The sequence below is a fragment of the Liolophura sinensis genome, chromosome 7 (assembly GCF_032854445.1).
Source record: "Liolophura sinensis isolate JHLJ2023 chromosome 7, CUHK_Ljap_v2, whole genome shotgun sequence".
NCBI classification, from domain to species: domain Eukaryota; kingdom Metazoa; phylum Mollusca; class Polyplacophora; order Chitonida; family Chitonidae; genus Liolophura; species Liolophura sinensis.
Genome location: NC_088301.1, coordinates 57,769,840 through 57,790,274, shown reverse-complemented (window position 1 = coordinate 57,790,274; position 20,435 = coordinate 57,769,840). Strand labels below are relative to the sequence as shown.

General features: G+C 38.3%; 1 protein-coding gene and 1 long non-coding RNA gene across 2 annotated transcripts; both read right to left on the bottom strand.

Annotated features, from left to right (window-relative positions):
• Positions 1-4,838: 4,838 nt before the first annotated feature.
• On the bottom strand, positions 4,839-14,792 carry LOC135471404 (uncharacterized). Its single transcript, XM_064750632.1, has 9 exons — positions 14,667-14,792; positions 13,477-13,722; positions 12,545-12,859; positions 11,663-11,977; positions 10,776-11,099; positions 9,394-9,522; positions 9,016-9,105; positions 8,596-8,676; positions 4,839-6,664 (listed from the first exon to the last, which is right to left on the bottom strand). The coding sequence occupies exons 1-9, from the start codon at positions 14,725-14,727 to the stop codon at positions 6,534-6,536; spliced, it is 1,692 nt and encodes a 563-aa protein (XP_064606702.1). The 5' UTR covers positions 14,728-14,792; the 3' UTR covers positions 4,839-6,533.
• A 2,385-nt stretch (positions 14,793-17,177) lies between these two features.
• On the bottom strand, positions 17,178-19,906 carry LOC135469611 (uncharacterized). The gene is made up of 4 exons (XR_010444340.1): positions 19,851-19,906; positions 19,542-19,598; positions 18,507-18,546; positions 17,178-17,345 (listed from the first exon to the last, which is right to left on the bottom strand). It is a non-coding gene; the product is annotated as an uncharacterized LOC135469611 (long non-coding RNA).
• Positions 19,907-20,435: the final 529 nt, after the last annotated feature.

Here is a 20,435-nt window from a genome sequence, read left to right as displayed (position 1 = left end):
ATGATGTTAAAAACCCCAAGTACTCACTCACATTGCCCAAACATCCATTGCCCGAAATGAACACGCGGAGATGTAACAGTAACTCCTAATCCTTAAGGGCTTACATGGAACATATATTTATCGTGGTCGATCTGTTACGACACCGTTATTCAGTGGAGGGATACATGGTCGGCTTCCTTCAAACAGAGGGATAAATGGATGACCTCTCAAATAGAGAGATACATGAATGTTTTAGTCATATGGCGGGATACATGGATGGCTTCAGTGGCATGGAGGGATTCATGGATAACTTCAGTTGTATGGAAGGATACATGACTAGTTTCAGTAATATGGAGGGATACATGAATGACTTCAGTCATATGGAGGGATATGTGAAAGGCTTCAGTCATATGGAGAATACATGGATGCTTCGCCCATTTGGAGGGATACATGAATGGCTTCAGTCATATAGAGGATACATTAATCACTTCAGTCACATTGAGGGATATATGGATGGCCTCAGTCATATGGAGAATACATGGGTGGATTCAGTCATATGAAGGGATACATGGATGGCCTCAGTCATATGGAGGGATACATGAAAGGCTTCAGTCATATGGAGGGATACATGAAAGGCTTCAGTCATATGGGGGAATAATTGAAAGGCTTCAGTCGTATGAAGGTATATATGGATGTCTTCAGTCGTACTGAGAGATATATGATTTGCATGGAATACACGGCAGAATTGCTTCCAGAGTCGCTCGTGACTGGAAATGCGCAAAGAAATGTATGATTTTTACCAAGGCCTTTGAAGACATCATCCGTTAGGGTTGCATCGGATTTCCGCTCTGTGAATGATGGTGCCTTCCATGGGCTGGTATAAAAGTTATTGTCATCGTATCTGCATTAGAAATGAAGACATCCATATCTCGTATAAAACACCTAGTGACTGAAAGTAAACCACATATTTTATATTCCAACTGACGTTTTCTACACAAATGTTTGCAATAATAGGAATGGACTCGTATATAAAGAGGCGAGTTATGAATATAGTCGTATTAGTTCAAAGGAATTTAACATCAATAATCTTTCCTCAAACAGGGTAGAGTGAAAAGCTGGTAACCTGGAGATGTATATCCTTCATTTTATTTTTCACAATTTCCAACAAACAGCGACAATTTTAAACAATTTCATCCGTCTGTGAGAATCCGTGGAATTAGAATAAAAATAAACTTCACTTCAGTCTGCATGTAACTTTTTCACTAACTAGAGAAACCATTTCCCGCCTGACTAGTTCATAATCCATAACAGGGCTGTATAGCTTTGCCTCTTTTCAAAATATAAGGTACCCGTGTCCTGAGGCATTTTGTTTTTGTTGGAGTTGATCCCGTCTAACATTAAATGAGAAACTTTCGTGGAACATGTTTAATTGTAAAACTAAAGCTAGGTTTAAAAAGAAAAAGCAGCGCCAAGTTCGCCAGTTTAATTAAAACTTTTGCTGGGTCGTTCCGTACCGTTGCATCATCATCATAAGGGAAATAACCCAGGTAGTCGTACCGTACCGTTACATCAGCATCATAAGGGACATAACCCAGTTAGTCGTACCGTACCATTACATCAACATCATAAGGGAAATAACCCAGGTAGTCGTACCGTACCGTTACATCAGCATCATAAGGGACATAACCCAGGTAGTCGTACCTCACCGTTGCATGAGCATCATAAGGGAGCTAACCCAGGTAGTTGTACCGTACCATTACATCATCATCATAAGGGGCATAACCCAGGTAGTCGTACCTCAACGTTGCATCAGCATCATAAGAGAGCTAACCCAGGTAGTCGTACCGTACCATTACATCATCATCATAAGGGACATAACCCAGGTAGTAGTACCTCACCGTTGCATCAGCATCATAAGAGAGCTAACCCAGGTAGTCGTACCGTACCATTACATCATCATCATAAGGGACATAACCCAGGTAGTCGTACCGCAACGTTGCATCAGCATCATAAGAGAGCTAACCCAGGTAGTCGTACCGTACCATTACATCATCATCATAAGGGACATAACCCAGGTAGTAGTACCGTACCGTTGCATCAACATCATAAGGGACATTACCCTACCTAGGTAGGGTAATGCGATATGTTATCATAATGTTGTCATGATGCACTGTTAGCGTTGAACTAAAATACTACGCGTTAATTGTTGTCTCCTCATGTCCATTATGATCGGTATGCGCATGGAAGGCATGGAAGCTTTTTGCCATCTCATGTCCCATACCCCCATCGCTTTGCACCATGGTCAGATGATAACATGGTGAAACAATGGTACGATGATTTGCAAGGTTACAATACAGCGGACATGTAGAGAGAGTCCATTGACAATGTCTAGAGAGTTATAAGAGACAACATGCAAAACATGTCTTACCTATACAGATTTGGTGGAAATCTACAGACTTCAAAAGGTGAAAACACATCTTAATTACTCAACGATATAATGTAACTTATCATACCTGTGAAAATGCTGAAAAACTTCTTTTTTGATAATTTTAGATTCGTGGAAGACAGTTTGTGACAGATTATTATACTAGCTTGTGTAATGAGATAGTTGTTAAAGATTCAAAAGATACTAAACTGTTAGTTCACTGAATAGTTAAGCGATTAATCAGTCGGAAACCTTCAATAAACGGATCACAATATGACCAGTTTTGCTTACAAAAAGGGATAACGCCAGCCAGTTGGAAGGTCTATGTCATACATAAAACTGTTCTTTTCAAAAGAGGAAATGAACCGTGAGGTGCAGTTAGGATCAAGCACAATCCATGCACAGAAAGTTACACAACGTGTGCAAAGATTCGTGAAACAAAACTTTAGTTTGACTAGTTAGATTAAACTTGATTCTTCTCAATGCTTCTCACTCAGTGTTAACCAGGCTATATCTTAGTTGTTGTTTGGGCAGTTAGAAGTACCTCTTGCACATGCAGCTCACTTACTGTATATTACGAGACTCCCCTTCCATCTTAGCAGCATTGGGCAAAACACCATCAAAAACAGACATAGCAATGTGACTATAAGGAGGGCACCAATTAACGCCCAATATGTGTCGCATGTAACAGCAGGGGTTTCATCATTATTTATGTGATTTCCTACATCAGAAGTATGGCTTGTATCTGGCGAAGAGAAATTCAATTAGTTTAAACATTTAAATATGTGAATTTCTTCACAAGCCTGTTAAATAACTCTAGGGTGCAATACATTTCGTTCATTCATACATTCGTTATACTATTTCCGTGACTATATTATTCCCGTGATAAAAATAAAACATTTATATCTGAATAATTTTCGACATAGAAGAAACAAAGGCGTGGGATTTTAAGCTTTGTATTGTAGGTATGATTAGTAACTTGAGTAATTTTTCATTTCGGACATATTTGTCCACATAGGAGTAATGTTAAATCTTACTGTTAAGATTCGAATAGTCTGTTGTCGCATTGTAGTCATTGCCCATACCGCTACCAACTGAATACCGAACAATACATGTTGCATGTAAAACAATCTTGACTCCGTTATCATAATTAACTTTATCAAAGCACACTGTGTGAAGAGTGTTGATCTAAGACATATAAATCCACACTCGTCATGGTTTTCTCAAATAGTTTTCAGTTGGATACATATATTTACAAAATGCTGATAATATTATTCAGCTTGACCTTATGTAAGATCTAGTCCTGGCACCCATGTTAGGATCTGTATCGATATAAGCGTATAATTAAGTTTAACGTCAGATCTTTGTACAAAGATAAAGGCATATATAAATATCGCCACGATATGCATAAAATAGGGTCGTTCATTCCTATCCATTTATTTTTATGCAATAGAGCGCAGCATGCGATAGTAAAAGCAAACAGCTCCTGGGTTAAGAAGTGACACAGGCTGAGAATTGAGAAAGGAGCAGTGCCTTCGTGTCTTCAGGACTGACTATGGCATCTTTGGTTCCTGATTCTAGTTGAGTTCAAATACATGTGGTACGTTTCGACCAATGAAGTACTAGAAAGGATCCACTATGAGCAATCATGTTATCCCTCTTAAGTGTGCACCGCAGACTTGATTGAAATCACACAATCAGTCAACTTGGATGTCAGTAAATACAACAAGTGACTAAAGATTTGTGGTGAGAAATTTCATGGGATGGCTTAGTAAAAACTAACCTTTGATTTCTTCGAACTACCTGCAGTGCTGAATACTGTCCAGGGTTCTACCACAATGATGAACGGAGAGCCGTTAAAACTGTGGAAGAAATAAGGCGAGGGTCTGGTCCAAAACGAATCGTCGAGCCAGCGTTATGGTGTGATATCTAAAAAAGGTTCTTTGTATGACAGTCTGTGAATAGTCAGCTATTTTACGCAAAGGGAATCGTCTGTCTCTCTTTAATTCATTTATTTTGTTTATTTGAATGTTTTTTTATTCCGTGATCACTAACCGTTCACATATATGACGGCAGTAAGGTTTATCTAAGGGTGGAGAGATCGGAGAACCTGAAAAAGTAAATCATTCGGCTTCGCCAATTACCTGACAAACCCCTTGACATAAAGAAGCAGAAAAAACAGTTAGAGCTAGGTTCGATCGCGCGACCTCAACGGTGAATAAAAAGCGAGCCGGCAATTTAAGAATTTGAATCAGCGATGTTCGGAATAGGTTTGACCGGTGAAATAGAGCCACAATTAAGGTATTTTTATCATGCTCCTGTAGGAGTCATCTTCTAAATTAGTGTCACTCTTACACCAACCATGATCAAGGATTTAGGAGAAAATAGATGTGCATTAAACGGATAAAGACTAGATACTGATTTTCATGATGGCTTTATTATTCTCTGACAGTACTGCATATTTCTGCCGTTTCTGAACCAAATTCTCTTTGGCAGACATGGTCATTCAATACATTTTAAACTTATAAAGAACTGAAATTAAACCTCTAGTGTTTAATATGTCGACTTACAAAATTAATAAAATAAAACAAAACAGCCAAATCTTTTGAAATTACATATGGATTTGAACCTTGCACATCTGGAGTACTGGTGCAGCACTGCGTGATGGTCATACTACAACGTACGCCAAAATCGACGTCGCTCGAGATTAGGGGATAATGCACAGGCCTAAAGGAAATGCTTACTAACGGTGCCTTTGCCGCTTTGTTATATTTGTATTTCTTACAAAATATAAACCATGGAACCTGGAATCAAAACAATAGTGGACAGAGTGTAAGAACTTTTTTTGTTCTTATTTGTGCCAAAACCATAGAAATGATTTCATTTCCAGATTTCGTAATGAAAGGAAATTCCTCCTTTTTACATTTTTTCTCTAAATACACAACCATTTCCTCGCCTATTGCTAACTAAGTCTTCATCGTAATAGAAATTAATGTACCAGTCCCTAGGCTAATCGTTTACTTACTATATCTTCACAAAATACCTTCACATGAGTTTGTAGATTTTCATTTCTTTCTTTCTTAGTTTATGAACATTAAAATAAATTAGATCATGCGCTTGTGATAAGGAAATCTCCACTAAGAAGTCATTCCAAAGAAAGCATGCACTAATAATTGACCCAACATGATAATTCCATATAGTATTATGAATAGGAGGCTTACATGTGATATACTTACAATGCAAGACGACTGACAGTTATGCATTCGCCAATATACATCACATATAACACATTAAAGAATCATAGTAATACCTTCCTCAATTATTTTTGGTTAATTTGTTCAAAATTATAGGCACGTGAGGTTATTAAAACTATGTCGCAATTTTCCTTGCATTTGATGATTATGTACAATAATTTATCCATAATAAAAACAACTGGATTATAAATTTGAGTGAAAAATGCACAGGTCGGTTATAAACGTTACAAGATACAATCTGCTATATTCACAATCAGCGATATTTGAGATATGAGGTAATGACACGCAGTAAGTTCGGTAAATTCAAACTTCTGTTACAATTATATAAATGAATTTGAAAAACATAATATATTTTAAAAGCCGGAACATAAAACCCTCAGATTTCCCTCAGATTAAAATTTTATGTAGATGTGCAAGTTTTAGAAGCGATCTATAACACTCGCTTTGTAAATTGTGAAAACCAATACTCTTCAGGAAAAAAATATGTTTCAATTCATTACAATGAACCGCTCTGTAAACGTATGGAACACAGATTCGTGACGGATTGACGAGCTTCATAGCTGCTAGGGGTCAGCTTATAGTCCTCTTTGATGTTAGGGAGCAGCAGATTGATTAAATATATATCTTCAGTAGTAATGGATACACGGTCTTACTTTCATAGCTTTGGTGGTCAAAAACTTTTATATAAGTAAGGCTATATAAAAAGCAATAGCAACTACAGCGAAATAGCTCCTGGCATTGGAGGGCCAGCATATGCTGTGCCCCAACTTCCCCGCCACAACTGTTCAAATCAACGATATACAAAATACTCCACAGTAAACATTCAATGCTTTCCGCACTGTTTTGAAATTTAATATCAGATACGTCTAGATTCTTTACACTGAAGCTGTTGTTAGAGGATCCCGATCACAGGTGTTAACGTAGTCAGGAGTGTCCGACATTGGCTTTCTGCCTGTGGGATTGCGAATCACAGGTACCTCGTAGCCCTCAACGTCGATGGCCGCTTCTGGAAATGAAAAAAAAAAACAGCTACATCTTAACAGTGATTAATATAGAGTTGTGATCTAGTGTGAATCTTTATGTATGTTTACGCTCTAAAATAGGGAAACTGTGTTTAAATGATTTTTCATTTTGAAACGTTACAAAAAGTTGTGAAAATGTAAAAATACGCTGTCGATATCTAGACTTTCTAAGAGAAAGTACCGTAAGCATTCTGTTATATCATAGGTAGTTCAAAGTAAGCCAATTAAGTGTTGTGCAATGTAAGCCCAGTGTTGAGTGAAGTAAACCAACTGTTTTGTGATGTAAGCCAAGTGTTGTGTAATGTAAGCCAATTCCTTTGTGATGTAAGCCAAGTGTTGTGTAATGTCAGCTAATTCCTTTGTGATGTAAGCCAAGTGTTGTCTGTTGTAGGACAAGTTTGGTATGATATAAGCCAAGTGCTGTGTGATGTAAGCCAAGTCTTGTGTAATGTAAGCCAATTCCTTTGTGATGTAAGCCAAGTGTTGTGTAATGTCAGCTAATTCCTTTGTGATGTAAGCCAAGTGTTGTGTGATGTAAGCCAAGTGTTGTGTGAAGTAAGCCAAGTCTTGTGTGATGTAAGGCAAGTCTTGTGTGATGTAAGCCAAGTCTTCTGTAATGTAAGCCAATTCTTTTGTGATGTAAGCCAAGTGTTGTGTAATGTCAGCTAATTCCTTTGTGATGTAAGACAAGTGTTGTCTGTTGTAGGACAAGGTTGGTATGATATAAGCCAAGTGCTGTGTGATGTAAGCCAAGTCTTGTGTAATGTAAACCAAATGTTGTGCAATATCAGCAAAGTGTTGTGTAATGTAGGCCAAGTCTTGTCTGATGTAAGACAAGTCTTGTCTGATGTAAGCCAAGTCTTTTGTGATGTAAGCCAAGTCTTGTGTGATGTAAGCCAAGTGATGTCTGATGTAAACCAAGTCTTGTGTGATGTAAGCCAAGTGATGTCTGATGTAAACCAAGTCTTGTGTGATGTAGGACAAGTTTGGTTTGATGTAAGCTAAGTCTTGTGTGATTTAAGCCAAGTGTTTTGTGATGTAAGCCAAGTCTTGTGTGATATAAGCCAAGTCTTGTGTGGTGTAAGCCAAGTCTTGTGTCATGTAAGCCAAGTCTTGTGTAATGTAAGCCAAGTCTTATGTGGTGTAAGACAAGTCTTGTGTCATGTAAGCCAAGTCTTGTGTCATGTAAGCCAAGTCTTGTGTCATGTAAGCCAAGTCTTGTGTTATGTAAGCCAAGTCTTGTGTCATGTAAGCCAAGTCTTGTGTCATGTAAGCCAAGTCTTGTGTGATATTAGTATGTAGTGTCTTGTGAGACTTCAGATATAATGTGTCTGAGAGTAGTTGTGTAGTGAGTACCTGTGAATGCGTTCTATAAATGTAGACGTCCTTAAACAGTACAGTTTAAACCTTGAGATGCGTTGTGCATAGTGTACCTTAAAATGCATCATACAGTTCAAACCCTGAAATGCGTTGAGCAGTGTGCACCTGTACATGCATCCTACAGTTTGCACCCTGATATGCGTGTGTGTATAGTGTATCTTAAAGTGCATCCCACAGTGTAAACTCTGATATGCGTAGTGTAGTGTATACCTTCAAATGCGTCCTACAGTTTGAAGCCTGAGATTCGTTGTGAAGTGTATACCTTCAAATGTAGTCTACAGTTTGAATCTTGAGATGACTTATGTATTGTACACCTTCAAATGGGTTTTCACCAGATATGTATGTAGATGTATGTAGAATAACTAACCAGACTACAGAGTCAAGGTCAAAGGTAATATATATTACCCTGTTTAAAAGATGTTTATATATTTAATATTTACACCATGATTTTGGGGGGGAGAAAATCGCCACAAGCCCATAAAATTATGCTTGTAAACTGTCATATATGGCGCTACGAGAAACATTTCATACGAACCTCTAAATGGCTCCATCGGGAACATGGCCATAGTACTGGCAAATAATTCATCAATATCGGCATATGTCCCAGCTACAGAGGCTGTGGAAAATAATAACCTTTTTGTAATCGATGTGGATGGATTTTATAGGGGTTCCTGCATCATGCCAGAGAGCATGTGAAAACAACGAAAAGCATTATGTCAACAAAGTGTGTGTACTTCATATATCGATAAAAGAGATTTCTATTCGGTTGAGTGGTCATTCACAACAACGAACAGTTTTAGGGGTGAAAATGTGGATACTAGACCTATCTGGAGAACCAACTACTACGATTTTTACTTGTACAAAGGATGATTAAATCAGACAAAACCCAAGATTCAGCGACAACACTTTTGAAAGATAAGTAAAGTACCCAATTCTCGGGGACGTTGTTACTTACCTCTAGGAGTGCTAAGCCGTGGTCTGGACTGAGTTGACGAAGCAGACGTCGATTGCAAGTTCACCATCTCCGATACAGCCTGCTTACGATCTGAAACAAAACTATCATTCTTGTAGTCCTACAGAGATTACTACTAAAAATTACAACATTTTCTCACGTATACCTAAGGAGAAACGCCCTTGCATGAAAAAGTGCTCATCGAGACATATTCTGTTTTATAAAATAATTCACATGTTAGGCATCGTATAAATATTTATCTTTATGTTAGTAATACCAATTTTTTACCTGTGTCAACCTAAAATCCGTATAAAATTAATGAGGCACCAGCTCTAGTCTTGGATATTTTTACAGCGTGATGAGAATATACATCCGACTTACCATTTTTACGTCTGAGTTTTATGTACAAGATAGCTATCCAGATGCTACCAATACCAACAAGTATTACCACTGCAACCACTACTAGCCAAAACAGAGGGAATTCATCGGAGCTAACTGCAGTCTTCATCTCTGAAGTCAAAGGATATGCAAATTGAGTTCGACTTGTACCTTGTGTTCCACTGATTAGTTTAACGTAATATAAGTGTAATGTAAAGTTCTCCAAAAAACGAATGGCTCTTTTTAACACGATATATTAGTAGTTTATTTTTCCGTCATCATGAGACCTAACTACACGTACACCTGTATTGTTCCTGTTTGTGGGAAGGGTTTTACAGTATCTTCCAATGACGAGGTTTCTGTCCTAATGACAAGGATAAAGATGTCATAATTGCCAGATTTCATCTGTAAGTGGCAATGTTTCAATGATATTTCGTGTCTTAATGACAATTAACGATTCATGTCTTTATTCAAGGCGTCATGCTTTGATGAAAAGATTTCTTTTGTCAGTGGCAATGTTGCACATTATAATGAAAAGGGTTTATGTATCTATGCCCAGGATTCTTGTCTTAAAGAGGTTTCATGTTTTAGTGAAAATATTTTGTGTCACAACGACACGATTTCTCTATTAATGACAAGGTTTCATGCCACTATGCCCAAATTTAATGTTTAATGCTTCAGTGTCAAATTGTAGGGTCTCAATGGCAACGTTTCATGTCTCAGTGGCAACGTTTCATGTATTAACGGCAGTGTTAAATGTCAATAATTCTTGTCATAATATCAATGTTTCAAGTCCCAGTGACAAGGTTTCATTCCTTAAGAACAAGATTTCCATGACTCTGTGACCAGGATTTATATCTTACTGACAAAGTTCCATGTCTCAATGCCTTGATGAAATTGTTTATGTCTTAATAACACTGTTTCTCGTCATAATAACAAGCTTTCGTGTCTTAAGGATAAGTTTCTCGCCATAATAACAAGGTCTCAGCTACCAAGGACAAGGTTTTTAGCCATGATAACACGGTTTTCGCCATAATTACATGGTTTCGAGTCTTAAGGACAAGATTTCATGTCTTAAGGATAAGGTTTCTCGCCATAATAACACGGTGTCTTCTTGTCATAAAATGCTAAGGCATCACCAAGCGAAATGGCTTTGTCATCACTTTGAAGGCCGCACTAATGCCTCGGGGTCTCATGGTTAGATTGATGTTTTTCATACTGTTGTTAACTTTTGAACCATGACTTTGTAATACCATCTACTTGGATGAAGCTCTCTCTATGAACCCTTTGTAAAAATGAGCGGTCGACGAGGGATGAGAGAAGGGTTACAGGTAGAGAGAGTTGAATGTAAATATACAAACTAATAATATTCTCTTTCTACTTACTGACAGTAATGTTTACAGATTTCTCCCCCTCATCGTTCACAACTGTCACCTTGAAGAGACCAGCGTCTTCTTCTCGCACATCCGGTATTACCAATGTAGTAAAATTCCCACAAAAACTGCCATCCTTCCCCTCTGACCTGAATCGGACGACCGCTTTATCCTCACTGTGGAGTTTCCTGGAAATCGGTGTCCACTGGTGATCAGCGAGTCGTTCCCATTTAACCGTTGTGAACAATGGGTAGGTGAAGAAAAAGACAGCCATTTTTATTCTGTGATGTTGCTTTGCTTCTACAATGTGGTGTTTCTTCTCAAATATTGGGGGACCTAAATAAATGAATTTTGTAAACAGTTATACATATGCAGTGTAACTAGGAAACGGAAAGACTTATTTTGACGCCATATTTTAGTGCATAATTATGTCACCATCAGGAGAACCGAAATGTTGGCATACTAAGTCAAAATTGGTCTTTCCGTTTCTGGAGATACACTACTCCAGTGTCAGGTTAGCATAACCAGTAGAGCAGAAGTTTTCAGAAGCCATTTTCCCGTCTTAAAGTATATGTGTTAAATGCCAATTAGCACATGGTCTAAACTGTTTTAGTTTAACTTTGCCCTGGCCTTACTGTTTCCTTTGATCCTTCAAGTTCAGATAAATTGGTAGGGCTACACGATAAAAGAAGCCTATGCATTTAACTAACAATGCGAACTACATACTTTGTTTAAATGCAATATAGTATGCATAATATTACATATACGTTTTCAAAAAATCACAAATTAATGTGGATTAATTCGACAACAAAACAGGGAAAAGGTCAATAGTCCAAATTATGCATATATACATCAGGCGTTAATCCTGCATCGTCAGATACTACCATGAGATAACTCACCTCGCGTTTTGATCTTGGATGTTGTTGTCACCTTGTTTCCGAAGTGATTCCAGGCTGTGCAAGATAAGAGTTCGCCATGGTGGTGTAGTGTTATTTTGAGTGAGATATAGTTGAAACAGGTGTAGTTGTTGCAGGATGTATTGTTGTTTGACTCAGATGCATAGGACTGCACAGGTTTCCCACCCAGTTTCCACTGGAAGTTGGGAGGGGGAAACACGTCCTTTGCTTCGCACGTCACATTGGCAACCTCTTCCCTGCAGAGGTCAATGACAGACGCGCCACGATGACTAGGTGACGCGTAGAGGGTAACATCAGCTACAAAGGAAGCACATATACAAACTGGGTGTAAGTGGGTCATGACGTTTGGAAAAGACAGTTTTCTTACAGGAAAAGTGTGAATCTAGGAGTTAAAACAGACATCTGTGTACCACCCGTCGCTCTAATAGACGTTCCAGATCAATGATCGCAAGGCCAATTACCAATATATCGTTCAACCCAAACCATCAAAGAGATAAGACAGCTGACCAAAGATTCAGGCGAATAACGTTTCCTGTAAAGTAAATCATCTTTACCATCTGATATACACACAAGAAGGGTCCAAATTTGAAGTTAGGTTCACCTCTAAAGCTATGACGTTAATTACCCGCAATCTGCAAATGGTCGTGGGTTTCCCTCACCATCATGCTGGCCGCCGTCGTACAAGTAAAATATTCTTGAGAATGACGTAAAACACACACAAAAAAAATAAACAAATAAAAATGTTCTTGCCAGGAGCCAATACATGAGAAAGAATGTTACCAGCTGGACTGAGCACAGGAATAACCGACGGTTTTGTTTTTATCTGAAAGGGCTCCATATACATGGACCGTATAATTGACTTACTTGGTGTAAGTATAACCTCGGATGCTGCACTAACTGGCGGCCACATTTCAATATTCTGAGCTAAACACTTTATGGTATTTCCCGCCAAGCCGGGAGTCAGTTTGACATCGATGGCACTAGTGTAGTTGCACTCGCCCTCTGGCATGAGACTTCCGTTGCCTATTGATATGCCATTACTGTCTTCCCACAGGACACGAGGTTCCGGGTTAGAGCATGGAACATTACAGGCCAAGCTTACAACGTCGCCTAACCTGCCAGCCACGGAGACTAGGGGTACACCGGTTTTATCTGTCAGCCATACTCTCTTAGGAGTTTCTTCAATACAAAAACAGTAGTTTATTCACACTGATGGTTGCCCCCATTTTGTTGATAGCTTAAGATACATACAGAAACTGTATTAATGTTTTTCGGTTCAATCAATTATTGAACTTATTCAGTGATGTTATTAAAATTATTTTAATCCTGTACATTTGTATGAGATAGATACAGACTAGCATAAATGAAAATCATATTAGTATACACCTTAAAGGAAAAAATGGCGCAAATACGCAGAAAGCCATATAACTTCCATTTTCAAGCAAAGAAATAACGGGAGGAGCAGGTACAGCGATATGAATCATGACTTGGCTGTATGTACGTGACATGCGTCATATGTATGCATATAGTATACAGACTAGGAATCATTTACATGAAAATAACGAGAAGGGAGGAAAGTAAGGAAGGTCACCGCGCCGACATCACCCGATTCTTCCGGTCTATAGCTTTAATAAAAAACAGATTTCAGTAAAACTTTTGTCGTCTTGTTTATTAACAATGTAAGACTGGGCTGTTGTGGTTTAATGAAGTACTGTAAAACAGCGTCTCGATTTTTCTCAAACTGGTTGTGCATTAATATCCTATACAGAAAACCTGTAATTAGAAACTGGACTCACCGTATATATTGAAGGATTCGTTGTGTAGTGTTTCGTTAGTGTCTTGGTCCATGCACAGGTAACAGCCTTTATCTTTGTGATACGACACATTTTCGATTTGCAGGGTGTTCTGTTCCCAGCATTCAATTGCGGGGTCGTCATCACCACATTGTTCCTTCTTACACCATTCAACAGAGGCAGAGGTATTCGAACTAACACAGTCCATCTTCAGACCAATTCCACCAAGGACATCTCTGGCCCAAACGCCTGCAATAGGAACGCACTCAGTTTATATTTCTAATACTTGAAAGGTCAGCATATGTGTTCTCTTTTATAGCTATGCAATTATCACAATATTCAAACGGACATCTAAGGCATTTTGAATGACAATGTCCGCACGAGGACATTAGTGGCTAAGCTATTTTAGCCTAAATTACAAGCCACATATATCTAAGCTGTTGAATGGTGAAAGTTGTATAGTGGTGACAGTGATGTAAAGGTAATACATACTCCAAGATTTGCCTACGACTTAAAAGAGTTTTGAAACACTGATTGGAAAATACTGCCACACAGACATTATAGGTTGATAATATACTTTTTTTTGCATGTACGATATTATATTACACTTAATTAAATGCATCAGAATTTTGTCTGTTCCACTGGAGGTTACCATGGTGGGGAAAATCTATAACACTGCGAGGGTGATTTCTTGATATATTGCAGATAAACGTGCAGGCTACTGTTGGTGGTATGTCATGGTGTGCTCCGGTAACCTAAAGGAAGAGTTAATGCAACGGTGCATACGCTGTATGGTTTGTGCACATTCAGCTGTTTTATTCAACCTGGCAACAGTAACATCCATAAACAGAAAAATATCACTTAACGGAAGGGGAAGGTCAACGGCTTGTGAGGAAAACGGGAACCCTAAAAGTCCTGAAAAGTGTGCACCTATATATAAATGTATGCTTGTCAATTTACAATAAACAATTTTATTCCGATAAACTTGTACCAACTTGGTCTCAGGATTCGACAGAACTGAAAGAATGAAGAAAATGATTCCGGAGCATACTTACTTAGCAGGACGTCCACTAAACGTGGTTGTTGTCATGAAAAATTGCATGATGTTCATTATACCTACAACATTTATATAGTGTACAACATTCACCGCATGTCACGAAAAAGTAATGTGTGGCACGATATTAAGGGCTTACCTGTTCCAACCATCAGTACAAATACACACCACAGTGTCAGTAAAGGCGTAAAGTGCGTCATGGAGAACCATCAATTGCTCTGTGTAGACAACAACAGGTACAACTAAAATGTGTCCTCAAATCATTCTACGGCCAAACCAGGGGTGGAGAAATCCGCGGCTAATACAAGCTTCAAAGTTTAATGAAAAATTTCCCTGTGTCAGAAATTTAATGGGGTAAACAAGGAAGCAGGATTTAGTGTCTCTTTCACATGTAAATGGTTTATAGATAAATTAACCCTGATTAGCCCTGTGGTACACTAGTAGTGTACTACATGACTGTTTATAGTGGGGTAAACATAGATAAAAATGGTACGGCTATAGTCTCATATTGCCTGTAGTGTGTCATGTAGATAATTGTTACAGCTGCATGACCCCGGATAAAAAAAATTGGCTCAATTACTTCAGCTTAAAATAAACATTCTACGGTGAATATGGGCATTATTCTTTATTCGCACACCATTGCGAAAATTGTCCAATTTTCCAGCCTGAAGTGGAATATCTCAACCCAAGTTGTTTTTTACCATATTGACATTTTTCAAGTAAGACGTTGAGAACAGTTGCCTCAGAGTTGGAGAGTTGGGAAATAGACGGAAGTAGTAGAGACCGATGCCACCTACAGTATATCATAATATTCAACCCTCGTCACGTCAATAACCAACCCGTACGCAGAAATTCCAGTCTTTGATTGCAGGAACAGTCTGAAAACAACACACCTAACTATACTACTGTGGGAGAGTGTAAATGTGTCTAAAACAATATAGTCATATATAGGGCTTCTAACCTTTGCTTACTTTCGAGAAATCATCGTTTCATCGTCAAGCAGAAAATGTGTCACAGTCAACTATTAATTTTAAAAATACACATACATTATGATGTTCTTAAATCCACTGACCATGAATGCCATGCATAGACGTGGACTAGGGTAAAAGAGAAAATTTATACCAGACCTGTGAAACCTGCCACTTTTATTTCCCTAAACAAAGTCATGTATTACATACCGGCAGTGATAATGCACTGCATATGGATCACTGCTAATTGTTTCATAAACATATATACATGTACCAATGTTATGCGCAATTCACTTACGTTGCTTCCTGCTGAGGAAGTACCAATGTCATCCCCAGTATACATCGCTGACTTCTGTTAAATGGGACGACAATTAAAGAATTTATGTAACATTCAAAAATAGCATTATTTTCGCTGCTTGTGCTAATCAGAACTTTTCTATGGTCAAAATAAAGTCACTGTAATTTTTTTGACATAACAACTCCATACACTTGCGGCAGCCGTAACTTTACGCCCATCATTCATGTAACTTAGCCTTTTTAGAGGAGGGTACGGGGGGGGGGTGTTGGTGGAGTGTTGTTGTTGTGGTTTTTGATCAGTAAGTCCGTTCTTCGCTGTTTATCCTTTTGGGGTTGCCCTGGTGTTAGCATGTCCTGGTCCATTGGCTATTGTCCACATGAGATGGCTGCTCACGTAATGTATTTGGACACGGAATTTTGGTATGCCACATGAAATAACATGTACCGGTATCGTTTGTAGACTGCATCCTTCGAACCGAAATCACAACAGGACAGATATTGAAATATTCCCTATTAACGAAAACACTAAAACCTGCAATATGGTCAATGACTTGATTAATTTATATGAATGGATATATGTCAATATTTAAAGCCACTGCTTACTTGTTTGGTGCCTATTTCTTCGACTTATTATTGTCATTATAAATCACATTGTAAGAGTAACTGTAAATTGTAATAGATATAGATTTGTTACTTCTCAGGTATTGGAGTAAATAATTTATAATTGTCAATATGAAATTTAAATATCTGGAAGAATATCCAATGATTTCCGTTGGGTGTTTGTGAGGTTTTTTTCCCGCTTTGTCAGTGTGTCTGATAGACTCAGGCAAGGTGGTGTTTTCTCCCTTTACCTATTTCCTATATGTCTTATGTATACATATGCCGTACTTAAGCTATTGTATTGCGTGTTTACAGATCACATTATTTACACGGATATCATATGTGCATTTGTCCACCCACTATATCCTTGTTGCCTTGTAAAATCTGTGACTGATTCCCACGACAATGCATTTACCATCAAGTGATTGGTTGAAGTTTTATCTCCGTGCTAAGAATATTTCACTTACTCGAGAAAGATTATTGCCTAGGGAGCTTGGTGTGTTTATATTAAACCAACGTCTCGCATGTAGCACGTAAATGACGAATTTCCCCACAAGTGACGCACACATGCTTCACCTACAGACTTATCTCAATGCGCATGACAGGCAGTCCCCAACAAACTTTAAAGAACGATCACCAGAACAGTATTAAGGGGTTGATTTATCTTGATCCAGTCTTTCTTCTGATCTTAATTAAACAGATGAAATAATCTTAACTACACAATAAAGTTCACTTATAAAACATCTTTATTGTCAGGAAAGGATAAACATAAAAAACGTTGTTAAGTGAAGTATAGGTTCAATATGAAAACAGTTCCAAGCAGAAGTATTGCCCGAGGCAAGATAGGTGCAGCACTGACTTCTGGATTACACACAAGGGCTCATTCCTTGTTGTTCGCCAGTGCAATGACATCATTGCTGGCGTACCACAACGGGTGGCAAGCTGCGTTGCATCTATGATAAAAGTAAAAACAGAAACTAGCAACGAAATGTTCCTCATTTAAGTATTTATCTAAAAAAATTCAATGTTAAAATCGGGCTCTACTTGTTTAAACTTTTTTGCACTAGACCCTATTTGGAGTCAGACTGTCCCTTCAGTCTAAATCTTTCTTGTATATTAAACGAAGTCTTTTTGACATTAACACCTAAATCAACGCCTATTAAAAACACCAAGTGCACAGTTTAAGAAATTGTATAAATAGATTAGAGTAAGATACCATGATACTGAGAGTATTTAAATAATACAGCCTTCTTCCCTATAAACTGAGAGTTTAAAATTCGACCATTTCCAGTTATAAACCACATTGCTGTGTGTTTTCTCTCTCTCTCTCTCTCTCTCTCTCTCTCTCTCTCTCTCTCTCTCTCTCTCTCTGTGTAAGTGATTACAAAAGTTCCTAGCCCATGGCGTAGATTGAACCTGTACGCCTGCAATGTGCATCCTAACGACTTGAAGACAAGGGTTATAACTACTTATATACACCAGCCTTTCCCGTTATCCGATTTCTAAAGCAGCACCCTAATAATACATACTGGTACTAATATAGTATCTAAGTTAAGACTAGATAAAGTCGGCTCTTAAAAGTGAAAGATCACATATAAACTGCTGAACTTGTAATTCTATCATTCGTGCCAACATTAAACTAAATGGATTTTAACCATATCTCACAGATTTGTTTACTTCCACAAAATGGAATATCTATCTCAAAATATGGCCTAATGAATTATCGTTCTTACACCTCGCACGAATAGGAACTATCCTGCCATATTATATTTATTTAATTTTTTAATTTGTGTTTACTACCATACTCCAGTAATTTTTAAATGTACGACACTGGCAATGCCTATGGCTGGTGGAACCCAACTAGAGTGCCAGGAGTAAAACACCGATCTCCGCCAATTTCCTGGCAAAACCTCCTGCCTTAAAGACCAGCCGAAGTTATATTCAATCCGGTGACGCCTGATCAGAAGCAGGTCGAGTGCTTGAGAATAACGCTTAAGTCGACTGCACCAGCGAGGGCTCCAACGTTCCATTTTAAATAATTCTGGAAAGGTGATTAAAAGGCAGTTCAATATATGGAACAAGTCAAAACGTTAGGCCTATGCTGTATTACTTACGTCTGATCGTCGGGTACCCATGTAGCCACTCCATGTGCACCTGCAATACCGAGCGTGAAAACATGTCACCAAAGAGGCGTACATAGTTTTTGACACAACTTATGCAAATATAAAAGTGTAAGGCAGAAGTAGGAAAGTGTGACTAGTGAACAGTGGAACGTAGCAGGTATAATGCATTTCAAAGAATGATAAAAAAATTCAAATAATCAATTAACTGTGTCAACTTTTTATTTATTTATGAGGATTTGGCTCGAACAGGGGCAATTTGTGAAGTGAGATCAGAATTTTTTCTGTTCCTATCTTTTGAAAATAATTTATGCATATATGGACTCGCTTGGAATTATACTTCTACTTGAACCTTTATAAGGGTATTTAAAATATAGTTCAATGACCTTGTGATCTGATGTTGTCGTAGAACTACACATATGTATCCAAGACAATTTGATGTCACAATTACGTGCAGCACGAAGAGCCTATCCGTTATATGACGACGGTCTATATCTAAGTAAGATAAACGCGTGGGTGTTGTCACATTATGTATGTAAAGCTTTGAGATCATATCAGAATATATGGACTTTGGCGTGGTTGTCAAAATGGATAATTTGAAAAAGCCTACACTGTAAGAATTGAATGCAAATTTACAGCCTGATGCACTGTATATTGTTACAGTAAATCAGTAAATGTTGTAAATATTTTACACCATTTTCCAGCGCAATTCTGCACCTATATCTGTAAGTTTACTTTAGACGATGTGCATTTAGAGCATTGTCTGTAAAACTGTAGCGGTCTTCCCATTGACAGTGCACTTTTTGCTGTAAATGTACACTGGTTTTCTTGTTAGATATGTTAATTTTCTTAATTTGCAATGGAGTAAACCGATTGTTTACAATGGTATATATGGAAATATACTACTATTTTGGGTGTTAATATTAAACAGCACATGTTGTAAAGCTACAGTGAAAAGAACTGGTCACAAAATTGCTAGCACTTTTCACTGGAAAATTACAGTGTAATTTGTTACGGTGTAATACTTACCGTCGTGGGTTTCCTCAAAAGGTTGATGAACACCGAGCAATTCAATCTGGCGTTCATCTAAAACTATATACAAAGAGCACAAGCTTATCTATTTGTTTATTTGTTTGATTGGTGTTTTATGCCGTAACCAAGAATATTTAACTTATACGATTCGGTCAGCTCTTATTTACAAAATATGAAAAGAAACTATACACATGGAGAATACAATTACACAGGGCAGGCTCAACAGTAGGTGAGTTGCCAAGTGTTCTCACTTAACCGGTGAAATCCGGCCTCTTGTCAACTTACTTGTCAAGTTAATATACTCACGACAAGGTACAGACGTATAATCCGTCGCGGTGGACAATTCTGTAGCCACAAGTTGCCTGCATAAGGAAAATTGGATAGGCATCTACAATCATACCTTTTCATGTATGTGCAGAAGCGAATAGCAGTCGGCGATAGCCTAGCGAACATGATGGCAAGTGGGCATAGATTAGCCCTACAGCGCCATCTATGTCCAATAATTATTGTTTTATTCAATTTTTTTTTAAAAACACCAAATCCAGAGAATATGACCACAGAAACGTGTTAGGCAACATATAGGTAAAAAAATAAGCTTATAACTTGGAGGCATACGGTTATGTAGCACTCGCTGTGCCGCTGCGAAAGCAGTTCACCAGTAAATCTCAATTGCCGGAGGTAAACTGCTACTGCTCCCCCTTTGCGTGCCGCGTCTCTTGATGCCTCAGTGTGTGGTGCGTTCTCAGGTGTCGCCCCGGCCATACCATGCGGCAAAGCCTTCTCCACGGATGCCATACCTACACCTTGCTGTTGGTCTCACTGCTGACAAACTAGGAGTAGGCAAAGTGGACTTTGACACGCATGTGAGTGGGCTTAGAAGAGCCCTACAGT